The following is a 22,577-nucleotide window of genomic DNA, read 5'->3' on the forward strand; positions in this document are numbered from 1 at the left end:
AGCCCTGTGGTTGCTGGTGGTAAGATCTGAGCATTGGGCTTGCTGGAAGCAAAGCGCCCTTGGCATCTGCCGGCCCCTTCTGTGGGCTCCAGTGTAAGCAATAACTGAGCTTTTATGTCGGTGTTGACCTCCCAAGTTAACTTCAGAAAACATTATCTGGGAAATCTGATGTGTCAGGTTTCAAAGAAAAGAGTTTTCCAGCTCAATCTGGGTCTGATTTCCTTCCAGATAAAGGAAAAAACCCTGTGGGAACCCAGCACTTCTTGGAAGCAAGGTTAAGAGCAATAAACTTTCCTCCTTACTACGAGACTGAAATATCAGTGAAACCTTTTCTGTTAGGAGTGCACGTCTATCCCCACAGGGTCAGGTCGGTGCTCTATAACTCATCTTGCAAAATTGAAATATAATTTTTGATGATCAGAGTTGGTAAGGATCAGAAAAATGGCCTGACGCTTTCATATATACTGACAAAAGTTTTTATTCAAGAAACAGCATCTGCACAAAAAATACTTTCCCTGTACAGATAGAGTAAGATTTCAAGATAATATGCATTACAAATGATTTACAATAAAGCTGAATTAATGTCTTCTCTGAGAATCCCCCCAGCACCTGCCTCAGGACTGTACCTGTAACGTCTTAACAGCACTGAAAAATAATTGTTTTGCTGCCCAATGGAGACACAAGCCTGAAATCCCATGGGCAGTATATTCGGGGTCCCAGTCCCTCATCTGCTCCTCTAAACACTAGCTGGGAAATGGCATGGTGCCTGAAATGAGCAGAAACAGCCCTGGGATTAAGAAGTGATCTGAGACCTGCAGTTGATCTCAGACTGAATATGGCTAGGAAATTGGATTAGGAAATTACTTTACCTGGAAGTGGAGATGAATTACGGTGTCTTGTGTTGCAAAGAGGATTCATGTTTAGATGGAAAAATGAAATTGGGATTGAGGGGAAGCTCTAATTTAGGGTCAGTTTAATTTGGATTTTTGTGCTGGGGGGGGGCAACTGAGCACAAGTCACATGCCTCTCTCTGATGCCTTTTGCTTTCTTGCATCCTGGCCATGCAGTTTTGGGATGCTCCGATGTCTTTTCAAGAGTGGTGCAGGGCAGGGGACTGGTTCCTGGCAGTGCAGAGCAGGGTGGATGCTCACCCCTGGGAGTCGAGTGAGCAAGTGTCCCTGCCATGGACATACCTTTGCTGTGCTGGTCCATTCTCAGCTTGATGTCCAGCTGGAGCTCAGGGTTATTTTTTTTCACCCCTTCTCTGTCTGCCAGCTAAGGGACAATGCAGGTTATGCCAACACTGGGCAGCCCCTAACTGACACCAAGGCTCAACAAAAGGTCGTCCACTTCTGGTGAGCCCTTGCTGCCACCTGCAATATCTTTTTAGGGGGTGACCAGCTGGGCTAAGAACAAAACCACTCAGTCTGCAGCTCCCAGGGTGGCTGTGCACCCTGTCCCTTACTGCCACCATCTGAGGTTGGTAGCCAGATTTTTAGAAACTGGGGCCAAAACTTGCTGAGATCCATCAGCCAGGATGAAGCTGTGGGTTTGTGTTTTGGGGTTTTTTTTGTTTGTTTTGTTTTTTTTGTAGCGGAGGGATGCGTGTCACCGCCACCAGCATAGGTGACATCAGTGTCCTGGGTCATTAGGGGGATACCCCACTGAGAGCCGGTGGTACCTAGCCCTGCTGGGGAGGCACGGACTAATTTAACCCCCTGGGCGCCAGGGTGTATCAGCGGCCAGATTTTCCCGAAGAAGAAGGATCCCCCACAACAGCTCTTCCTCTCCACTTCCCCCACAAGCCCTGAAGCCATCAGTAGGGGCAGCTCGGGCCGCGGGAGAGGCAGCAGCCGTGTCCAGAGGAGGCATTGCATTGCATTGCATTGCACTGCGCATCCTCCCCCCCCCCCCCCCCCCCGCCTCCTCCCCCCGCTGCAGGCTTCCTCCCTTCATCCCTCCATCCTCCCCCCTCCCCGCATCCCTCCCTCCTGCATCCTTCCCTCCTGCATCCTTCCCTCCCGCATCCCTCCCTCCTGCATCCCTCCCTCCTGCATCCTTCCCTCCTCCCTCCATCCCTCCCTCCTTCCCTCCCTCTGCCTGCGCAGAGCCGCGGACATGGCGCTCAGCAATTTCCTCTTCGCTCAGTGCATCTGCTATTTCCTGGCCTTCCTCTTCAGCTTCATCGTGGTGGTGCCGCTCTCCGAGAATGGCAACGACTTCCACGGCCGGTGCCTGCTCTTCACCGAAGGCATGTGGCTCAACGCCAACCTGACAGTGGAGAGGCAGCGCTTCACTGTGCAGGAGTGGGGGCCTGAGGCTGCCTGCCGCTTCAGCATCTTCACCGGGCTCCTCTCCCTGCTGCTGGCCACAGTGCAGGCCTGGAGGACCCTCTTCTTCCTCTGCAAAGGGCACGAGGAGTAAGTATCCCTGGGGAGGACAGGGGGTGCCCATCCCTCCTGCAGGCTGGGGCAAGTGGGAGAAGCCTGGGGGTGAAGCATTGGGCTTTGCACCATCCAGATCATCCTGCTCCCTAGAGGGGTTTGGAGTGAAGGTGCGTATTGCCTGCGTCCGTCTGCCCACACACCATGTACACCCCCACCTGTGTTCAGGGCCCTCTCCGGAGGATGCTCCCCTGCAGGGGTTTGTGGTGGGCAGCCAGATTCATCGCTATGCGCCCGCTGCCCTTTGGCAGTCTGGGAGAATCGTCTGCCCAGCTCAGCTGCGGTGGGCATGGAGGGTGCTGGGGGCCGTGGGGCGATGCTGGAGGCTGGGGCTCGCAGGTGCCTCCTGACCATGGTCCCACTCCATGTCCCTGCAAAGGGGAGCCTTCCCAGGATGTACACTGGGCGCCCGAAAACCCCTGAAACAACACGGTTATGCGTGAGGGGGCAGAAGGGAGCAGTTGGTAGTCCCCCTCTATTTTTATCCCGCTTTTGTGGTGGACATGGCAACTATTGCAGAGAACAACTATTGCGTGGTTACGACATGAGAGCAATGCTGAGCGCTCCCTGCAGCAGCCACAGGGCTGCACTGGCAGCCGGTTACTGTGCTCACACAAACCAAGGGGCATCAGACCCCAGCAGGAATAGGGAGAGGCTTGGTGGTCCAGGCAGCAGCTCGGGAGCACTGCGCTCTGTGCTCTCCAGTGGCCTGTCCTGCTACCTTGGGTAGAGCCCCTGGCACGGGTAACCCAGCCTGCGGGTGCTATGGGGCCAGGGCCCTCCAAGCATCCAGCTACACAGAGGTAGGAATGCAGGAGCGTGCACCGGTGGCTGGCTAGACTAGGAAAGTTATTTTCCTGGGGTTTAGGGACCATGCCAAGGGTCAATCACTTGTGTCCAGGTCTATTCGGACTAGAAGTTTCTTGAGTCAGTGGCTGTTGCATCTGGCCTTGTACAAAACCCTGATGTAGGTAATATTGGGGACTGGCTAGCAGTGTTGCCCCTCTGGCGCTTTCCGACTACCCTCGAGCTGCCTAATATTAAAACATGCTTTAGTAAGTATAGACTAGAAACTTATTTCTGTATTAAAACTTACAAGTTCTAAATATAACCATGTACGTCTTAATACATTTAAATTCAGCTTCCTCAGGTGATCAGATACTTATAGAGGATTAGTTGAATCTAGATGCTTTTTTCAGTTTTGCAGTTCAGAACCAGTTAATTTTTGGAAGAAACCAGCAGTAAAACCTTGTATCAGTGAAATTTGGATCAGCTGTTTGGCCTGCTTCCAAATGTGGCTATTTAGTTCAAAACTGTTGGGCAGGCCCCTGAAAATTGTCGCTTTAGGAGTTGCTCTCAGGCTCCTTTGGGCTGAGCGTTAGCAGTTGTATAACACTGTTCACAACTGTTCCAGGCAAGAAAGGAGGCAAAAGGCTGTGGGGTGGTGGGGAGCAAAGATGGAGCAAGTCGGCACGATGAGATAACTGTAGAGCATGACAGAAAGGTAAAACAGGATGAGAAGGAAGCTGCTTGAAAACAGCAGTTTCCTAGTAAGAAAGAAGGTCTGTCCTGTACCAGATCTGCTGCTGTCTGTCTGAAAAGCAGGCAGGACACACACTGCTCTGATTTTAGACAGTAATTTGTTAACACTTCAAATGGGCATGAAAACAGGTCTGTTTGGATGGAGAGAAATGTGACCTCCTCATCATAAATGATAATTACCATTTCTGATTAAAGGCAGCTGAGGAAGAACCAGAATGACATCACTGCTGATCCCATTGAGCAGGACCACTGCTACTGGGCCAGCTCCAGGGTGAGCCGGCCTGAGGCAGTCAGGGTTAGCACCCTATGCATCTTACCAAGGTGGTCAGTCTTCATGTGCAATGGCTTTTAATGGTTGCTGTCAGATAGGTAAGACTGCTAAACCCCCTTTTTAAAAGGGTCTGAGCCCCCCTTGCCTCAGGGACAGACTGAGCTCGAGTTGCCCGCAGGAGTAGGAAAAGCAAATGCTGGCTGCCAGCCATGCTCTGGGCTTGGGACTATTCAGCTCAGCTGAAAGGTAGAGGTACAACTCAGATACTTCACTACTAGGACTGCAAAGTGACTTCTACTTAGAGTGTAAGCATTTATCATTACAGGGCATCCACTCAATCTGGAATGTGTAGCTTGAAATTCTGATCTAAGCAAAAAAATAGGTGAGGTAGAGAGCCAAATTAGCGCAGTTCTCTTCCAGGATGCCCTGGCCTGAGGAACCTCTAGCACACATGGTGATGGTTACTGCTTGCCCAATGCTCATCAAGTGCAACACTCAGTCCTGCTTTGTCAGTGGAAGGTCCCGTTCTGGACCTTGGCACCTCTCCTGTGCTGCAGGGTAGGAAGTGGAGGGAGGACTAGAGGTCCCGGGCTGGCAATGATCCACTGAGTACTCCCGGGAACTGTTCCTTTACTAGAGCTCTTACTAAGTCTGGTGTCAACTCTATTGAGTGGACAGCTCAAGTCTTTTCTGCCTCTCAGGCCAGCATACCATGCTAAGGTGCACCCAGTGGATATGGCTTTAGTGACACTTGGAATGAAGTCTAGGCTAGGTGTGAAATCAGGGCAGGGACAGTGAACATGCAAAACCGTGGCCTGCTTGTACCAGCTTCCTCTGCTACTATATGGGTGACCCTGGCACTCGACGGAGGTGAGCTGGTCTAGTCCACCAAGTCCAGTGAAGCCAAAGGATAAGAGTAGGATTCATCTCAAAGTCAGGTGTCCTGGCATCCAGCTCCCACTACAGTCTGTAAGGGCACTTCTGGAAGACGGTTTATTTCACTTCTTTTCTATCAGTGTTGGGATGGAATGACTGCCACTTTGGAGAGGGCCTAGACAGCCCCTCTAAAGCCACATCAACCCAGAAACAAACATCCTAACCTCACTAATGATTGTTTCCTCATCTCATTTTAAAGTAGTCCTCCTGAGGTCACATATGTCTCACCATGTCTAACCTGTACAAATTAGGATTGACCAGCCCAGAACCTTCCCAGTATTCAAACACTGACTCAAAAAGCCTTTCGCCTTTTCATTTAATGAGCCACCAGGGAAAAGAAATGACTGTTTTTTTGTTCTCTGGGGTGAGTAGACTCCTTCTATCTTCAGCATAATGAAAGTGGCACTGGTGGGAAATTTGTCATTTTCATCCTTACCACCTAACCTGAATAAGATGACCTGCCACCTGGAGTTGCCAGTCTTCTCCAACCCACAGTAGATGTCCAGTTTTTAGATAATGAGACTTTCCAAGTGCTACCTAGAGCAGTTTCAAGTAGTGAAGGACTTGGATGAATGAGAAAAGGATTAGAAAGTTTTCACTGACAAGAAGTAAGGGGCAGAGTTAAGCAGTGAGGTTAGAAGAGGAGTAGACAATTTCTTGGCCTTATGCAGTGTAAGTATCCCACCCCCTACTGCTCCAAACACAGCGCGTGCCTGGGGCTGGCCCTGGTTGGGCAGACCTAAGAGGGCTGAAGTAAATTGACATTCAGCTGGTAGAAATAACATACTGACACCAAAGCCAGAGAAGTCCCAGGAGAAGCTGGCCTGCTCTGCAAATTGCCCATAAAACAGAGATCCGTGTCCTATGATGGCAGTACCTTGTGTTACATTGCTTAAAATGATTATAGCTATCAGTACTGTGTTGTTTTATTTTTAGTTTCCCACTCCTAGGCAATTTTTGTCCCAATTATCACTTTAGTCATGAAATAATTTTAGCTCCGGTTACTATATAATTTGAGCTAATGACATTTATTTTAACAATGGTGATTTTCATCATTACAGTTAATGAAAACCATGCTTTGTATGAACAATCACCACTTAGTATTTATGATTTAAAGCCCCATTCTCTTACGGTGAAAAAAAAAATCAAAATCAAAAGTACTCACAAATGAAGATAATGTGACTCAAAATCATAATCCATAGTTTTCAATGTATAAGGTGTTCTTAATTAAAGCAGATGTGTTTCAAATGGAAACCGGTATCTTTGTGCCCAGTGTATGCTGCTTAGAGAGACTGCTGATGTTGTGTTTCAGCTGTTTATGAGTTACATTTTTCTTCCTTTTTATTGCAGCTCTTTCTTTTATGCCTTCCTGAATCTGCTGATCAGCGCCTTTGTGGTGTTTATCACATTTATTGCTAGCACTATAGTGAGTGTAGGATTTAACATGTGGTGTGATGCAATTACCGAAAAAGGAAGCATGCCAAATAGGTTAGTATTGAAGAGTACATTTTCTTCCCTTTTTTTTCCATATATGCACAAATGAACAGTGGTGTTACAAACTGTAGTTATTACACGGAAGGTGAGCAAGGGGGAGAAGGCATATGTAATGTGGAAATCCAGATTTTTTTCATCTGGAACAAAAAAAGCAGATCAAACTCTTTTTTTTGCATTTAGAACCCCACAAAGAAAAGTACGTTTCTGTCATGTTTCATGGTCTCTTTAAGAGTCACGGTCATATACAAAAGAAATCCATTAGTTTAAAAATTTTTATTTCCAAAGGAGAGCTAGATTTGGAAATGCTCCAAGAAGGGGGGGAGTGTGGTCTTGTGGGCAGCGCAGGGGACTGGGAGTCAGGGCTCCTGGCTTGCTGTCCTGGCTCTGCCACCGACCCACTGTGTGACAGTGGGCAAGTCACTCATCCTGCCTGTGCCACAAGGCACCATCATCCAAAATTTGATGTAAAGATGCTGGCTTCATAGCGGTGCTGTGGATGCCCTGAGAGCCGCAGAATGGAAAGTACTTTGTAAGTGCAAAATACAGATGGTTGATACTTTCTTACAGTGCACAAAATGTACAGATCCTAAAATGCTCTACTGTATCCCACAATGTTTATGCTCCCTATAGGAAAAAAGTTAAGTTGAGCTAGGTTTTTTCCTATCAAACAAGTAACAAGAGAGAGGAAAAGGTGACATTTTATGTCATATGATATTGAATAAACGTACTATTTAAAGCATACATTTATGTTGCACATTGTCATATGTTGTAAAATGCCATAGTAAATGTTCTGTTTAGGGCTGCAACGATTAATCGAATTATTCGAATATTCGGTTAAAAATTCAATTACAAAAAACATCTAATCGAATATTCGGATAAGAACCCAAGATGACCGACAGCACTGAAAAGGAGAGAGAAGAGGCTGCAGAAATCAACCAAGAGATAGAAAGACAACCTCAAAATCCTGGGATTTTTTTCACACCAATAAAAGTCCAAGTTATTTGTAAAATCTGTAGGCAGCCTCTATCTAACCATCAGAGTATCGTCTCCTTGCTGGAGCATCCGAAACAAAAACACCCACACAATCCCTTCTTCTGAGGCTTTTCCTGGTGAAGTCAAAAGGTAACGGAGGCTCATGCACTTTGTTTCATTGAGGGGTGAAGCAACCGACCTGGGGTGATGCCAGATGTGGATATGTGGGAGGCTTGGGGGTAGTGGGAAAAGAGGGGTTTAAGTATGCTGTTTTCATCACAACTATTACAATTCCACTTAAGGAAGATTGGTGTTATCACTTACATAATTATACATTGGGTTTTTTTAAAGAAAGTAATTACATGCCTCTTTTACCCTAGTTTTAAAGAAGATTGGCAAGCAACCTGGTTACTGCAATAACTTAAATATCTTTTGATAAAACATGCTGTTGTGACTGTTTGAAACACATTTAAGATGTTGCTTCATTTTATATTTGGTTTGCCTGTTTGGACTCTCTGCAATAATTTTCTTCTTTCCCCTCCAAATGCCTTCCTTGGGTAGCTGTGAAGAATTACAGGATATAGATCTTGAACTGAACTTAGAAAACTCTGCTTTCTACGACCAGTTTGCTATTGCACAGGTAGGTCAGAGTAGGTCATGGTTCTGTTCCAGTTCATTTGCCATTTGCTCATTGATCTGGGATTGCTGGAGCTGAATTACTATTCCTCTGAAATCGATGGGAATGTTTCCACTGACTTCAGTAAGTGCTGAATCAGGATGATAGTGATGGGCACATTTGCATTTTAAATGCAAAATAGATAGTTTTGAATGCAGACTTGTCAAAACCTGACTCTGCCACTGATCTTGTTACTCATGATGGAAAATTTATTGTTTCTCCAAAGGATGAGCTCTGCAAAAGTTGCAACACTCTGGTGTCCTGGAGCTCCTCATTGCTGTTCGGAATAATGTCAGACCTGCACCAGATCATGGGGCTATTAGCTTTGCCTTCCATGAGTTTGTCTGAGATCACCTGAGCTATATAAATATCAGATCATTGAAAATAATTAAACATTACTGTCATTTAGATAGGGGTGTTTTCTGATGAATCTTTGAGAATTAGACCTCTAAGGCTGTCAGACCTTTCTATTGAATATGCTAGCTCTAAGTCAACAATCAAAGTCAGTGAACTTTGGGACTTGAGCACTTGTGCATGTGAGCACATACTAGTTGTGCAAGGAGGATAGCCCCATCCATGCAGGGCTGCACCCGTACACATATTTCGTATGTTGTCCTGCACAGGAAGAGGCATTAGCTTGCCTGGGGCACTTCTTGAGGTAACCATACCTCTTGGACACAAGCTAGTTTTGTGTCTTTGTTGCCAGCACTGACATCTAGACACCCAGCTCAGACATATCTGCATGTAGGACAGAAATACGCCTTAGAAGTGATCTCTTCACAAGATGCTAGCCAAAGGCCAAGCTGTATTTTGCAGTAGATTTTGCCGTTAGCTCCTAATCTGCCAGCTAGTGGGAGGGTAGCAGAAGTAAACCTGTTACAAGTCTATAGCTTTGAGTTCATGGGAACTAAATGTCCATGTCCACACTGTGATCTCAGGGCGGACAGTTGGTAATCTATATGCAAGAGAAGACACTTCTCTAACAGGGAGCCATGCCTAAAAAGTCAAGGTCCATGCACATAGCACTTCAGTTGGAGGACAGTTAACAAATCACAGTGTAGATAGATCAGCCCAAGCCGTCGCAGGCAGCTCCCCACATCAATCCACGTCCCTCCAGATGTCCCTGCGTAGAGCTAGCCTGCAAGGTGCAGCCACTAAGCTCTGCAAACACCCAAGTATGAAGACCCTGGGAGCATAACAGCTCCAGGGGAACACCGTTTGGCTTCAAAAGCTGAACGTGGTAGCGTCAAAGTGAATCCTGATTGCAACTGTTTGAAGAAAGGACCAAGCAGGGAACAAAATCGTGCATCATTGGCTTCTGATATCCAGGGTGTGGTAAGCAGACTTGGATGAAGGTACGAGAATGGGCAAATAAGTTTCTTTGAAACAGTAGAAAGAAAAACCCAAGAAAGACTAGACTTACCAGCTAAAGCAAACATTTCCTTATAAGTGCAATAATTTCTGACAGCAGGCTTTACTTAGAAGCAGTTTCTGTTCCTGTCTCTGTCTGCTTTCTTCCATTCAGATGCTTCCAACACATCAGAATGGCTCTGGGACTTTCACTGAATTTGGCTATATCCAAGTAGATTCTTTCATATCAAATATGCTGAGAAGACCACAGCAGTAGCAGATATCCGAATGCCTTTAGGATATTTCATTAGTGAAGTGGTGCTTAAGAAATGAACACAAAGCTTCCAATTCTCTAGATATAGTCATATAAAGCCAAATTAATATCTCCTTATTTCCAAGGTTTGTAGAATAACTCAAAAATATTTTTTACTGGTGAACTGAGATAATTGTAAGTATGGGCAGTAATACTTAAGAGAATTTCCAAAATGTATAAGATATATAGGAACATAAACTCCCTTTAAAAAATAGTGGCCCTTGCTTATCTAAATTGGCTATTAGAATACACAGCTGTATTACTGTCTGGAAGTGTTTAAATTGTTGTATTTTTTTAATTAAAAATTCAGTATGTCAAAACTGAAATACAGGGATTCAATTAATGTTTCTTTGCTAAAGGCATTATAGAATTAAAATGGAATTTCTACCAGAAAGCCTTACTACAAATGAGCCTCCTCTGAGGCAGGGAAGCCAACATTCAAGTACCTGAACCAATCAAAGTGTAATTATTTCTACAAAGTTAAGCAAGAGAGACTAAGTTATTGATGGGTCTTACTGCATATCTGAGGCTTTAAGCCCAGGTCTCTCATGCCAGGTATAAATAAGCCCCCAGGCACTTCGATGCATTGTAGTGGGTTTCTCTTGCTCTCTGGATTCATGCTAATGTGAACCAGTTACCCCAGAATGTAAAGGTTCAATTTGTAAGATTTTCTCAACAATATTTTGAATAAAAATACCTTGAAATTAGCACTTCTGCAGGGGTAGTGGAAGGCCTGAATGACTTGGGAAGAAAGTTTTGGAAAATGTCTTAAAACGTATTGCAATTCCAAAGTAACAAAAGTGAAATAATCCCAAGAATTTTGGGCCAGCCAGAATGTCAGATATGGGAAGTTCAACAGATGCACCTAGATTATACAGATTTCTTTTTTTCCTCATTGTACTTAGCACATTTTTGCTTCAGTATTTCTGGTACATAAAGAGTTTTTCCTTTTAAGCTAGGAATAACTTGACAGAGTTGAGGAACAGAGGGGCCAGGACATTACTGGGTGTAACTTGGTGTGACTCCATGGGTTTTGGTCCAGCTGAGATTTTGATATTCACCTGGACAGTTGACTTTGTTTTTACAATATGGTATTGACCTCTTTATTATTTGTTTTCTTCTCTAGTTTGGTCTCTGGGCTGCCTGGCTGACTTGGCTGGGAATTACCATTCTGGCTTTCCTGAAGGTTTATCACAACTACAGACAGGAGGACCTGCTAGATAGCCTGATCCATGAGAAGGAGCTGTTGCTAGGAAGATCCTCTTCACGAACCTCTTTGCAAGATGAGAAAAGTGGCATGATCTAAAGTGTAAGCAAATTTCCAGGGCAGGATCTAGATTTTATTATTCAGTAGTGTGAGCTGAAGTTGAATCAGGGTACTGAGTGTGTGAGATCTTTTCTTTCCTGAAAAGAGATGTACTTGCAAATCACCCACTTCCTCCATGAGAAATTGTTGGCAGAAATACTTACATTAGGCTACAGAGAATGAATGGCCCCATATGCCATTGGCACAGCAAACTTTCTGTCCTGCACAGGCACAATCTGTAACCTGCTCTTGCTAGTAGAGCGCCTACGTGCCATCACTGGCTTTCGGGACAGGGGCCATTTTTGAGGACTGAGCTGGCAAGACCAGGCTACAGAGTCCAGGCTATTCCTTCAAACTGTTCTCCAACAACAGTTGTAACTGGGACTGTGTCCAGTCCCTCTTCTCTCCCTCTCCTCCCTTTTACCAGTAAAGCTGTCCCAGTTCTCACTTTATTCTGGGTAATTGCAGCTCTGGGCCAGGTACAGACTCTCACTGTCTCTGCTTTTGCTATGTATGGATGCTGTGCTGACAAACCTGTTTCTTCTGCTCTGATTTTGAGTTTATTTAGAACATAGAGACCTGTGTTCCAGACTTGATATTTAATATTGGACAGTGTTAATGAACTTAATGAAACCACTATATTATTACAGTATCTGTCAAAAACTGTGTATCATTTGGAAAGATGGTGGAGAATTTTTGTGGTTTTGTTTCTTCTTATATTTTGGCATGACCAACATTTATTATGACTCCTGAAGTGTAGTGTAGCTAGCAATTGCTGATGCTTGCATACTAAGAAATTAGGCTGAATAGATAGTATTAATGCTTGTGCATTTATAAATATAACTTGGTCCCTACCATTGTATACTATTCGGTTTTGAGTATTAGAATTTACTTGTGATATTTATTTCATATAGAGTATGCAAAATTACTGTAAACTTTTGCGTTGTAGGTATCTCTATATATCTATAAACATAGCAAGGAGCTTTAACAGCTGAGTTATTTTATAGGTACTTCAGTGTTGAATGGGTCTGTTCTCCCCACTCATGGACAGGAGTTGCAGGGCTGATGAATTTTGCTGCGAAAAGGGAGAAGAACTGTTATTTTCACAAAGCTTACTAGTGACTGTTGTTGCTTTCAGTTTTGCTTGGCCAGTGCTTCAGCAAATAAGGTGGATGGTTGAGACGAGAAGTAGATCTGATAATAAACAAGAGTCACTCAGATGAGTGTGGGATTTGCATGACAGAGAAGTGAAGTTGTGCTAGAATTAGACAGTTATCCCCAGGTACACATTATGCAGAAGAACCCCGATTCAGCAGAAAACTTAAGCAAGCAGTTAAGTTTAGGCTGAAGAAGATGTTTTGAGAGTACACTGACACTGCCTGTGGCAGCTGTGTTTGAGTTGAGACTGAATTTATTGCAACATGAGTGCAAACCATGCACAACTATATTGCCTGGTAAATAGGAAGGAGGGGAGAGAAGAGCTCAAGCCTGGGGCTAGCACCATGCAGATTTACTGTTGTCTTCTGGGGACTATCTGATGCTTAAAGTTAAGTACTGGCTTAAGCATTTGGTTGAAACAGAATTTGAAGTCATAACAAATCCCTGAATTAGTAAGTGTTTTAGGGCATAAAATCTAACATTACATTTAATAGCCAAATTGTTCTCACAGGTTTAGGGAAAAAACCCTCCATGGGCTCTAAGCAGTGAGCCAGCCCTGTGAACATCACTTATAGCCCCAGCTGGCCACAGCTATCTGTAGAGAGGTCTTGTTTTTTGGCACCATTTCTGCCCACAAGGGAACGCAATTCCTTTGAAAGCTTTACAGTGGTAGCTTTTTTGTGGTTGTGAATTGACATTAGTTAATACCAAGGGAACTTGTTAATTAGTTAAGCTAGTTAATACCAGTTTAAAATTCAGAGATCAGGACTGTTGGAGTGCCTTTTTTTTATTCATTTGGTCTAATAAGAGGTACACTCTTGCAGGTACCTAAGCCCTTTGCCAGGGCATGAGCTTCCCCTTCATACCCTAAAGAAGAGCCCGTGTCCTGAAAGTTAGCCTGTTTCATATGTTTCCCCAGTTGTTTCTCTAACTGTAAAAGACACTACTTCTCCTTCCAGTCTCACTTTGTATTTAAGATTCAGCAGTGATGTCTCTTCTCACAAATTACTTCAGTGCATACCTTACTCCTCACATGGAACCGTGCTGCTGCTTTGTATAATATATTTTATGTATGTGCCAAATCAGGCTTAGGCTGAAGTAACATGTGGGTTGGGACCACTGTTCCTGGTCTTGCCTGGGGGTTTGAAGAACCAGGAGGCAGAAGATAGCAAGTGTCTCCTCCTCATCCTTGCTCTGAGCTATGAGGGCTCAAGCCTTGTCTCTGGTTCTGAGATGGAAGAAGAAGATGCTACTCATTGGTGAGGTTGTCCAGAGCTCATGCTCTCTTCTACCTCTCTTTCTCCTGTCTTGGGGTCTTTTCCTCCTTTCCACTTCCATGAGAAGCAGCAAACTCTGGTCCTGGGGTTTCTACTCTTGTTGACTTTTGTGGTTAGCATTTTTGCCAGCATTTGTCACCCTGACACTATCTTCATTGTACTGCAGCTCAATAGACAAAAAGTGGGATCTTTAAAGCACCTGATGCAACCAGGATCCCACCTTGAAGTAAAAGTCAATAGCAACAAAATACTTTGCTTCAGCCTTTGGAAAGTCCAGCCCAACACATGTACGTGTACAGACTCACTGTTAACTTTGGCATCAAAGCTTAGCATGTCTAATTCATTTACCTGTGTGAATTCTTCTAACCCCAGTTGCATTACAGTGCCCATGAACACAAGCATCTTGGCTGTTGGAGTTGGCATGTAAACTGAAAGGAGGCTGAGGCTCTTCTTCGAGTCCCACATGCATCCCAGTCTGTTTTCCCCTTCTTCCCTCACTTGACTAGGTAGGCTGAGTCTGGCACCCAGCTTGCACGCACCAGTGATGCTTAAAAGCAAAGCTAGTTTTGAGGGAAGCCCCTGCGCAGGTGAGAAGGCAGAGTGTGTAGTGAGAAGCTCTCTGGCTGACTCAAGGGGAGGAAGGGTATCATGCAACTCCCAGTTATTGGACCCACTTGGGCTTTTTTGTTTGCATTCAGCTTTCTGCAACCTCTTCTCCTAAAGCTTGGACACTCAGGCCAACCTAGTGATGCCAGGCTGAAAATGTGTTAGAATAGCAGTATTATTTATACACACATATATACATATCTATGCTCTCTCTCACACACCTCTCTCTTGTACATTTATGACCTCTGCTTTTAGTCATCCATTGCCAACCAGCGCAGAGTGTGGCTGCAGTAGGAGTTTCTCCGAGTCAAATGTTGCATTTCTGTGATATTTCAATGCCTTCTTTAATTTGACACCTCCAAAAGCAGGCCTCTGAGAACACTCTAGCAAGAGGTGTATTCAAAGAACTAGAACCCTGTGTGGTATTTATACTTGTATTTATTTATTGTCACATGGTGGAAGGGGAAAAAGCTTTGTGGCCCTTGCCCATGCAGGCCCTCCCGCTGCTGCCCATCGCAAAGCTGTGAGCCATTCTGGTGGAGAATGGGGGATGCAGTTGTTTAGTCACTGTGTTCTCTCTGATGCTAAAACCACAGTCAAAAGGTCTTTTTTTTGACCTGTGAAAATTGCTAGTAACACAAGGAGAGCCTTACTTGGTTGGATGCAACTGGATGCTTTCTGAGGCACCGGGGTGTTGCCACACAATTATTCTGTTATATCGAATATATTCCCCACGTACTGCCTACCAACTGTGGTTAATTTTCCTGCCAATTCCCTGCCGGCAATCTACATTGGGTTAGAAAAATCTGAGCTAACAAGTGTCATCTGAGCTTTTCAATCGATGCTATTTATTATTATTTTTATAATGGAGAAACAATTGAAGCCATTTTTTGGAATGAGGACACAAATGCACGTAACTTCTTATCATGCTAATTCAGGAGGCATCTTTCAGCTGTGAACTTTCAATAGGAATCACAAAAATAAGAGCATAATGATTACTTTAAAAACTGAAGGACACATGCATGCTATGGCAATGTTTCTATGGTCCCTTAGAAAACTGGTTGTTATAATAACCAGTGATGGATGCCTGAGTATCTGGACCTTGTCATGAAAGCATTCAGTGTCAGGGAGGTGGTGTATGTGTGTATGTATAATGTGCACAGATATATGCCAGAAATAATTCCACTGCTCTTCTGTGATATGGATATAGGCTCTTCTCTTAACAGCCAGCTTAGGTCGGAGTAGCTGTTATGTTGCCTTAACTTTCTACACTGCCTTTTTCTTACTTAGTATTAAGATCTGTGCAATGACACATCGGTTATGATACCCAGAGGTGGATGTGGATGTGATGTAAGTGGAGTAGGAAAGCACTGGCCAGTGCACAGCCTCCGAAGGGCTGAGATGGGTTTCTAATGCGAGTTTGCAAATGTTTTAATTCCTCCTCTATCTCTGGGTAATACTCTGATGTTAACCTGTATTAGTCCTGAGAGTCACATTTCCCTTCAAGGCCTTCTCTCAGCAACATGAAACACTGTTGATTTAACCTATGTAGTATTCAGGATGGAAGCAAGGCTGCAAGGAACAGGAGCACACACTTTACAGTTATATTGCATGAGCAAGGGATACTTTTCCCCTGATTCAGGAATTCTGCACCATGGACTCCTAAATGACAAATGACCTTGGCATGAACATGGTGCTGTTATTAATTCATTTAAAATACAGACTTGCAGGTGACAAACAACATATTTTGATAGGAGTGTCAATCCTTTGGTTGCCAAACCATACTCTTCTGCAACACAGTACAATATTCTGGCTCAAAACAGCCAGCATGTCTTTTTGTAAACAGTCATTTATTTGCTCTTAGAAAAGATAAGGTGACAAAGGGGAAAAAAGATCTATTTATAATACAGTTATTTAGTAGCAGGAGTTTAGATGGGAGAATTAATTTGAAAACTTATTGTCTTAATGGTTGAAGAAACTCAAGCAGATCTTTGGTGTAGCAAGTTAGTGTGTAGTTCCTGAGGGACAGAAGGGCCAAGCTGATTTATGGTGTCTGAGGATCTAACCAATCTAACCCTCTGTATTTAATGTAACCTGAAAACTCACCTTGAGAAAACATGTGCACTTGCCCTGTTTCTTCTAAATCCCCAACGTAAACTGCAGGTCAGAATGCCCTAGGCTGTGTTATTCGCTGAAACGGAAGGCTAGACTGGACAAACAGATTCCTGGCTGGAGGGCTTTGGGGTTTCTAAGTGCAATGGCTGTTGCATGTGAAATGCATGACTGGTTGAGAGAGGACACTCAGGATTCCCCTGGACACCTGAAGGCTCTCATCAGTGGGATACGAAGCCATGCTTCACCTTCATTTGTCATCCAGAATCTTTTAGCCTTTGTTGCATATCGGTCCAATGTCAATTGTTAGTACTTCAGGCAGCTTAGCCCTTCGGTTGATGGTTGGAAACCATCTTCTGAGAAAGAGGGGCTGTGCATAGGAGTCTCTTCAGGCTGATCTGGGTGCAGACCGTGGAGTCCCCTTGCTAGGGAAGCGTGAGCCACAGGCCATTGTATAGGCTTTATGCAGGAAACAGGGTTTCTGCACAACCTCAAATCACACATCGATCTACGTGATCGGTCTCAGAAAATGCAATATCAAATGTCCAAATTCAGAATGGATGCCAGCTGCGAAATATTCAGAGCAAGAAAGTACATAAAACCTGGTGTTTGGGTGAATGTGGCTTTTATCACCTCCCTTGCCCAAAGACCCCCACCTCAAACATATTGCATGTAAAATCACTTTTACTATTTAAATGTTAACTTTAACAAAAGTCCAGACAGTCATTCATACTGGCAAGACTAACAGTATTTTGTGACAAACCGATCTGGATTTTGACAAAACTTTTGTCTTTTCTTCTAAATCAATGGCCTGGGTGTGAACATCCGTGAGCTAATGGGAATCCTGTCTGTATCCAGATCCTAAATTTGTACCTCAGACCATTTCCTTTGCTGATGGAAATAGCCCATTTTTATCTCATTGGAATGTTTGCTTTGGAGACCACAAATGTCCTTTCCTCGTGCTTAGGCAATCTGGGAAGAGAGGCGGGTTTTGCCTGGCTAGTTTCCACACCTGCATGCAGTGAGAAAATGCTCATATAGCTTCATTAAATTGTTTTCAAATTATTTCTGTTCATGGTCCTAACGCCTTGAAGTCTATGTTTCTATTTTTGTCCTCCATAAGAAAGAGGAAAACTAACCTGAGCTGTATTTTAGTATTCACAGATACACACCGAAAAGTTTTTAAAATGTTTTTGAAATTACAAAATTCCACTCAATAATTTATGAACCTAACAGCTGCATAGAAGACAGCACTTTGATGTACTCCTGACGTAGAAGGGAAAAACACAACTACACTCTCTCAGAAAACTTAACATTTGTTTCTGAGACATTAGACGGCAATTTACTTAGTATATAACAAGTACTGCTTATTTCAGTGCAGGCATGTACTTGACAGTGTCTTTCCATTCGGTTGTTGGGAAGAGTATTTACAGAGCAATGCTTTCTCTTCAGTTTGTCCATGCCAAAGAGTGTAATTGAACTGCTATTGCAAACATAGATTAATGTGAATGTATTCACCTGAGTGCTTAAACTTTTCTACCTCTCATAGCTACTGTGACTGCTGTAACTGTTATTGCACACAATACTCAAAAGAATTGAATCCACATGAGAGTCTAAATCCTGTTTTCATAGATAGATAAAGGATTTAATGCTTATTAGTGTCCTGTCAGATCCTCATTCCTAAAAAAATGGGCACAGGTACCCAAGAAGGGCTGTGTGAATAGCCCTTTTGATTGGTCAAATAATGATTTTGTTTTGCTTTGTTTTAATATTTTTTTTTCTCACCAAAACAAAAAGCCAGCAACTGTGATTTGTTAGGCATGGAAGGTCATATGTTACCTGACAAGTTGCATTTCATAGGGGTGGCAGAAAGCGATGAGCTACTTGTTAAAATGCCTGTATGGTCCTTCCCGAGCCCTCCCCACTGGCAGGTAACTGCAAGGCACAGGTTTAATCTCCTCCTCTGCCTTGGGGGACACAAGCCTCCGACATGGCAAATGCTGCTACCATGGTGCTGTCCTGGATCCCCCTCAAATCCTCCTGCTGGAGCTCTTCTACTTGGCTTGAAATTCCTAAATAACAATGTTTTAGCTTTGTGGTTCTGGTGTTTATCAGGGAGATAAAGTACTTGGCAGCAAGGGCTGCTCACTGAAATAGCTTGAATTATTTGTATATGGCGGAAACCCAATTTGAGAAGTTTTTGTTCCCCCTTTCTGCTTGACTATGTTGTAAAGTGAAGGTTGAGACAACCTGCCAGGAGGTGGGAATGAAGATTCATTGTTACTGTTGACGTCTTGGATGATTTCTCACACAAGTGAGTAAACAGTCCTGTGACAAAACTACTCTTTATCTCCTCCTTACTTTCCCCTCATTTTGATTTGGGCAAGTTTGACTCCAGTTTGTATACAGGTTCTGAAGAGTATTTATGAATGTGAGAAAAATTGCAGCTTCTATGACAAACTTTACCTTTTGTCAAAAAATAAGAAAAAGTGTCGCAGATTTTCCCTGTTCTCACTTGGGGTCTCTGGGGTATGATGTCAAACCCTTCCCTTGACATAAGCCAGGCCTGATTCGGGTGACATGTTGCTCTAGGAGGTTCCCAAGGTTGGTGCCAGCAGTCCCTTGAGGAACCTGGTGGAGTTAGATGAATGCTGTGTTAAACAATAGCTTTTAAGGCAAGGAAATGTTTGAAAATCACCCGTCATGGTATCCCACATAACACAGTCCAGAGCTCTTCACCCCCTCACTCCTGCAGCAGAAGGAAATATTTTTCCCTGTTAACAAGGCGAAGTCCAATAATTTGTGTCTGAAATACAGCACATCTTCCTGCAGCACACTGGATCTTGAATGCATCAGTTAACCCATTCCACTTTCTAGGCTGCTGCAACAGTTTTAACTGTCATTGTTAAACAGCGTTCAACATTTGACTTCAAAAGGTGCTAACAGTCTCCTTATTAAACCACAGTCTCCTGGAGTTGCAATCAGTCCTTTTGCTAAATGATGCTGAGAAGCTCTGTGCTGAACAGCATCCTCCCAGGAGGAGGACCACTGCATTGGGGTCCACAGCTAATACAGGCTGATGGTATCAGAGCAATTCTGGTCAAATACTCTCTGAATAAAACTATTGCTGTTTTTCAGCCCAAGCTACACAATTGAGAAATCAATATACTGTGATGTGAAGTACACTTCTGAGAGGTTTTTGAAGGTTTATGAACAAAACAAAACAACAACAAAAAACCCCAACAGTTCCACTGACATCTCCTTCCCCTGGATCCTTTCATCTTCAGAAACATTCCTGCAAACTTCATGGAGGGTTTTATTGCCATCAAGCTGATGATCAGGCCTTATTTCGCACATCTCTTCCTAGTGGGCATGGGGACTGACGAGGGGGACAGGAGAGTGCCATAAATCAGAACAGAAATAGGTAGTGAGGAGAACTGTTAGTGCATTACCTGTGAGAGATTTCGGCTTTCAGACTGTGATGTGAGGGATCCAGCATGGCAGTGCCTGTGCTGGCAGCGCTGACACCAATTTCAGCCTTTGCTTGGCCCCCTCAGCCACTGCCTGCTCATGTGGCTTCACAAACTGCCGAGCATCTCCTTGAAGCATGTGTTGGCCTAAACTCAGCTTCTGGAGAGGGCCACCTGTGACAGCTGTGCAGATATCTAGTGGAAAGGTGCTGGCATCGCTGCCAGATTTGGCAAGGTTGCTTTGGAAACCTTCTTCCCATGTTGGCAGATCCAGATACCCTACAGCTGGCCCTTTGCCCTGTGCAGCTCGTGGTTGTATGGGGGAGGAAAGACTGTTCCCAAACCTCTGTAGACTTGCCATTTTTGAAAGTAGCTCATTAACACCCATGGCTTTAGAAGATTTGGGTTTTTTGTGTGGTACCACCTGCAAAGATCTGAAGCAGATCTTTCTTGCTTATAAGTCAGCGCAGAGCCTGAAAGTGTTACAGCCTCTCTGAAATGTATGTCCTATGACTTATGTATTCATGAGCCACTGCCCCTTCTTATAGCCACGTGGGAAAAGCTTTTAAGAATCTAGATTAACTATTGTGTTATGCTGCTAAAGAGGTCCCCACGTAATGGGTATTTGGGGATGAAACTGAACACTTTTTCATAATTTAACTGTTGAAAGCTGTAGAGGGGCAGATCCTTCACTGGTGTATATAGCTTAGCTTTGTGAGCCGTGCTGGAGCCCACACCAGTCCACACAAGCTAAGAAAGGAGCCTGGTCTGTTTTGAACATTCTCTCTCTCGATTTTTATGGTCTTTTGCAGTGTAATGACTGCTGATTTGGAGTTTTAATTGCATGCATTTGACAGAAACAGAATTGGAGTGAGGTTTATTATTGTTTTGATACAGTCTTAAAAGGAAAGCTTTTTACTAGCATTTTAATATAGCCCTTTGTAAACACCTAGCAAATAAAAATTGAGTCCAGCCCTTCTGCTAATGGAGTCAATGACAAAGTTTCCTTTGGCTTTAGTAGAAGCTGGACTGGGTTCAGTATAAGTGATACACTCTATCGTTACTGACAATGAGTTACTCTGTTTTATATATTGATGCTTTTTGCTGGACAGTGCATTGGCTTTTTATGATTTGGTGATATATACAAATAAATTATTTGAAAAGTCAGTATTTCTATGCCTGTTTTTTGAAGGTGAATTTAAATTGTTACAGTGTAAGATAAAAAATTGTTCTCAAAGTCAGTGGTAGCGTCTTAGTTCATATACTCATTCCCCAGCACCTCCATGCCACAGCTTGTATAGTCAAGGATACGGCCAGCCATCCTAAGCTGCCTGAGCCCTTTTGGTACCATCTTCCAGCAGTGAACCCTAATGCCATAGGAGACAAGGAGAAGGTGCTCCCATGTCAGCATGCAGCTGAAAGGCAGCTTGTTACCAAACGTAAAGGAGGACCACAGGCTGCATGGGCATGTTCATTTTCTAAATGCCATCTGATTAATTTTCTTCATGTAGCATCAGCCTTCCTCTTCAGAGGTGGGCCTAAAGGTTCCCAACAGCTATCCTGGAGTGAGGAATTAATAAGAAACAAGTCCACACTATTATCTTAGACGTTCCTGAGATACCCCTTGAGGGTAGCTGGTAATACCCTTTTTCTAGTCACATGCTGCCAGCCCTTCTGCTTGCTTCAAAGTGGCAAAAGGCAGAAATGACAATTAAAATTGCTGCTATGGGCTTCTCCTGCTCCATTAACTTGCTTCCAGACTAGCAGAGCTGGAGAGATGAAGGGAGGGAGTGGGACTAGAAGCAGTTTTTGGGGCTGCCTTTTACCACCACAAATGCTGAGTGCATTAAAAGGTTAATGTAAAAAAATCTTGTGTCATCTCACTGTGTCCTTTTCTATCTCCTCTAACTGTATGGGTATGGATACTCCTGCTAGTGCAATCAGGTGTCACTGATGTGGTGAACCTGCCTGAAGAGGGTGTTGGCAGCTGCCCTCCGTTCATGCTGCAGGAATGTACTGAACACTGTCAAAACAACACTTACCCTGTACTCTTGTGGTCTGTTGATTTCTGCTGTGCATTAATTTCATAGTTATTGCATAAGGGATATTAGGAAGTGCTTCTACTGTTGTGCATTAATTTCATACTCATTGCATAAGGGATATTAGGCAGCACTTCTACCCTTAGACCCTGTCACTAGCCCATTTTCACGCACAGACCTCTTCTACTCTCTTCTGGCCCTTTGACTCCTGCCACCCTAGACACTGCTCCTGGGAAGTCCACCTACTCGCTGTCTGCTTCAAAAATTGCTGCAAGAGTACTGTCCTCCACCACTCCCTCTTTCAGCTCTTTAAAGCTGAAACATGACCATTGCCAAGCTAGATTAAATAATTGCTCAGAACTGGTTGGCTGCAGGATTCTTGACTTCTAAAGCGATTCACCACACTGGCACCAGCGTGAATTCAGGTGAGCATCTCGGCCGTTTGCAACAGATTATGTACTCCTCCTTTTTTACCTCTTTATGGGCAATTCTCAGGAGTTGTGCTGAAGGGAAATATTACCCAGCATGGCCAGCAAGGGAGTTATTACCCAACATGACTGATTTTGTGTAACTTTAGAGCTCCTATTAGTTCTTCCAAACTGACAAAGGTG

The 22,577-nt window shown here is 43.9% G+C and overlaps 1 protein-coding gene across 1 annotated transcript; it reads left to right on the plus strand.

Moving 5' to 3' along the window:
• Positions 1 to 1,956: 1,956 nt before the first annotated feature.
• Positions 1,957 to 21,094, plus strand: TMEM179 (transmembrane protein 179). Its single transcript, XM_030001714.2, has 4 exons — positions 1,957 to 2,420; positions 6,544 to 6,681; positions 8,221 to 8,299; positions 11,125 to 21,094. The coding sequence occupies exons 1-4, from the start codon at positions 2,119 to 2,121 to the stop codon at positions 11,302 to 11,304; spliced, it is 699 nt and encodes a 232-aa protein (XP_029857574.1). The 5' UTR covers positions 1,957 to 2,118; the 3' UTR covers positions 11,305 to 21,094.
• The last annotated feature ends 1,483 nt before the right edge of the window (positions 21,095 to 22,577 follow it).

This window comes from Aquila chrysaetos, chromosome 2, assembly GCF_900496995.4.
Source record: "Aquila chrysaetos chrysaetos chromosome 2, bAquChr1.4, whole genome shotgun sequence".
NCBI classification, from domain to species: Eukaryota; Metazoa; Chordata; class Aves; order Accipitriformes; family Accipitridae; genus Aquila; species Aquila chrysaetos.

Bases quoted from the DNA above. Each gene is read 5' to 3' on its own strand.
- TMEM179 (XM_030001714.2), top strand. From the start codon at position 2,119: ATGGCGCTCAGCAATTTCCTCTTCGCTCAGTGCATCTGCTATTTCCTG. The intron at 6,682-8,220 runs GTTAGTATTGAA...TTCCTTGGGTAG, and splicing joins AAAGGAAGCATGCCAAATAG to CTGTGAAGAATTACAGGATA. The intron at 8,300-11,124 runs GTAGGTCAGAGT...TTTCTTCTCTAG, and splicing joins ACCAGTTTGCTATTGCACAG to TTTGGTCTCTGGGCTGCCTG.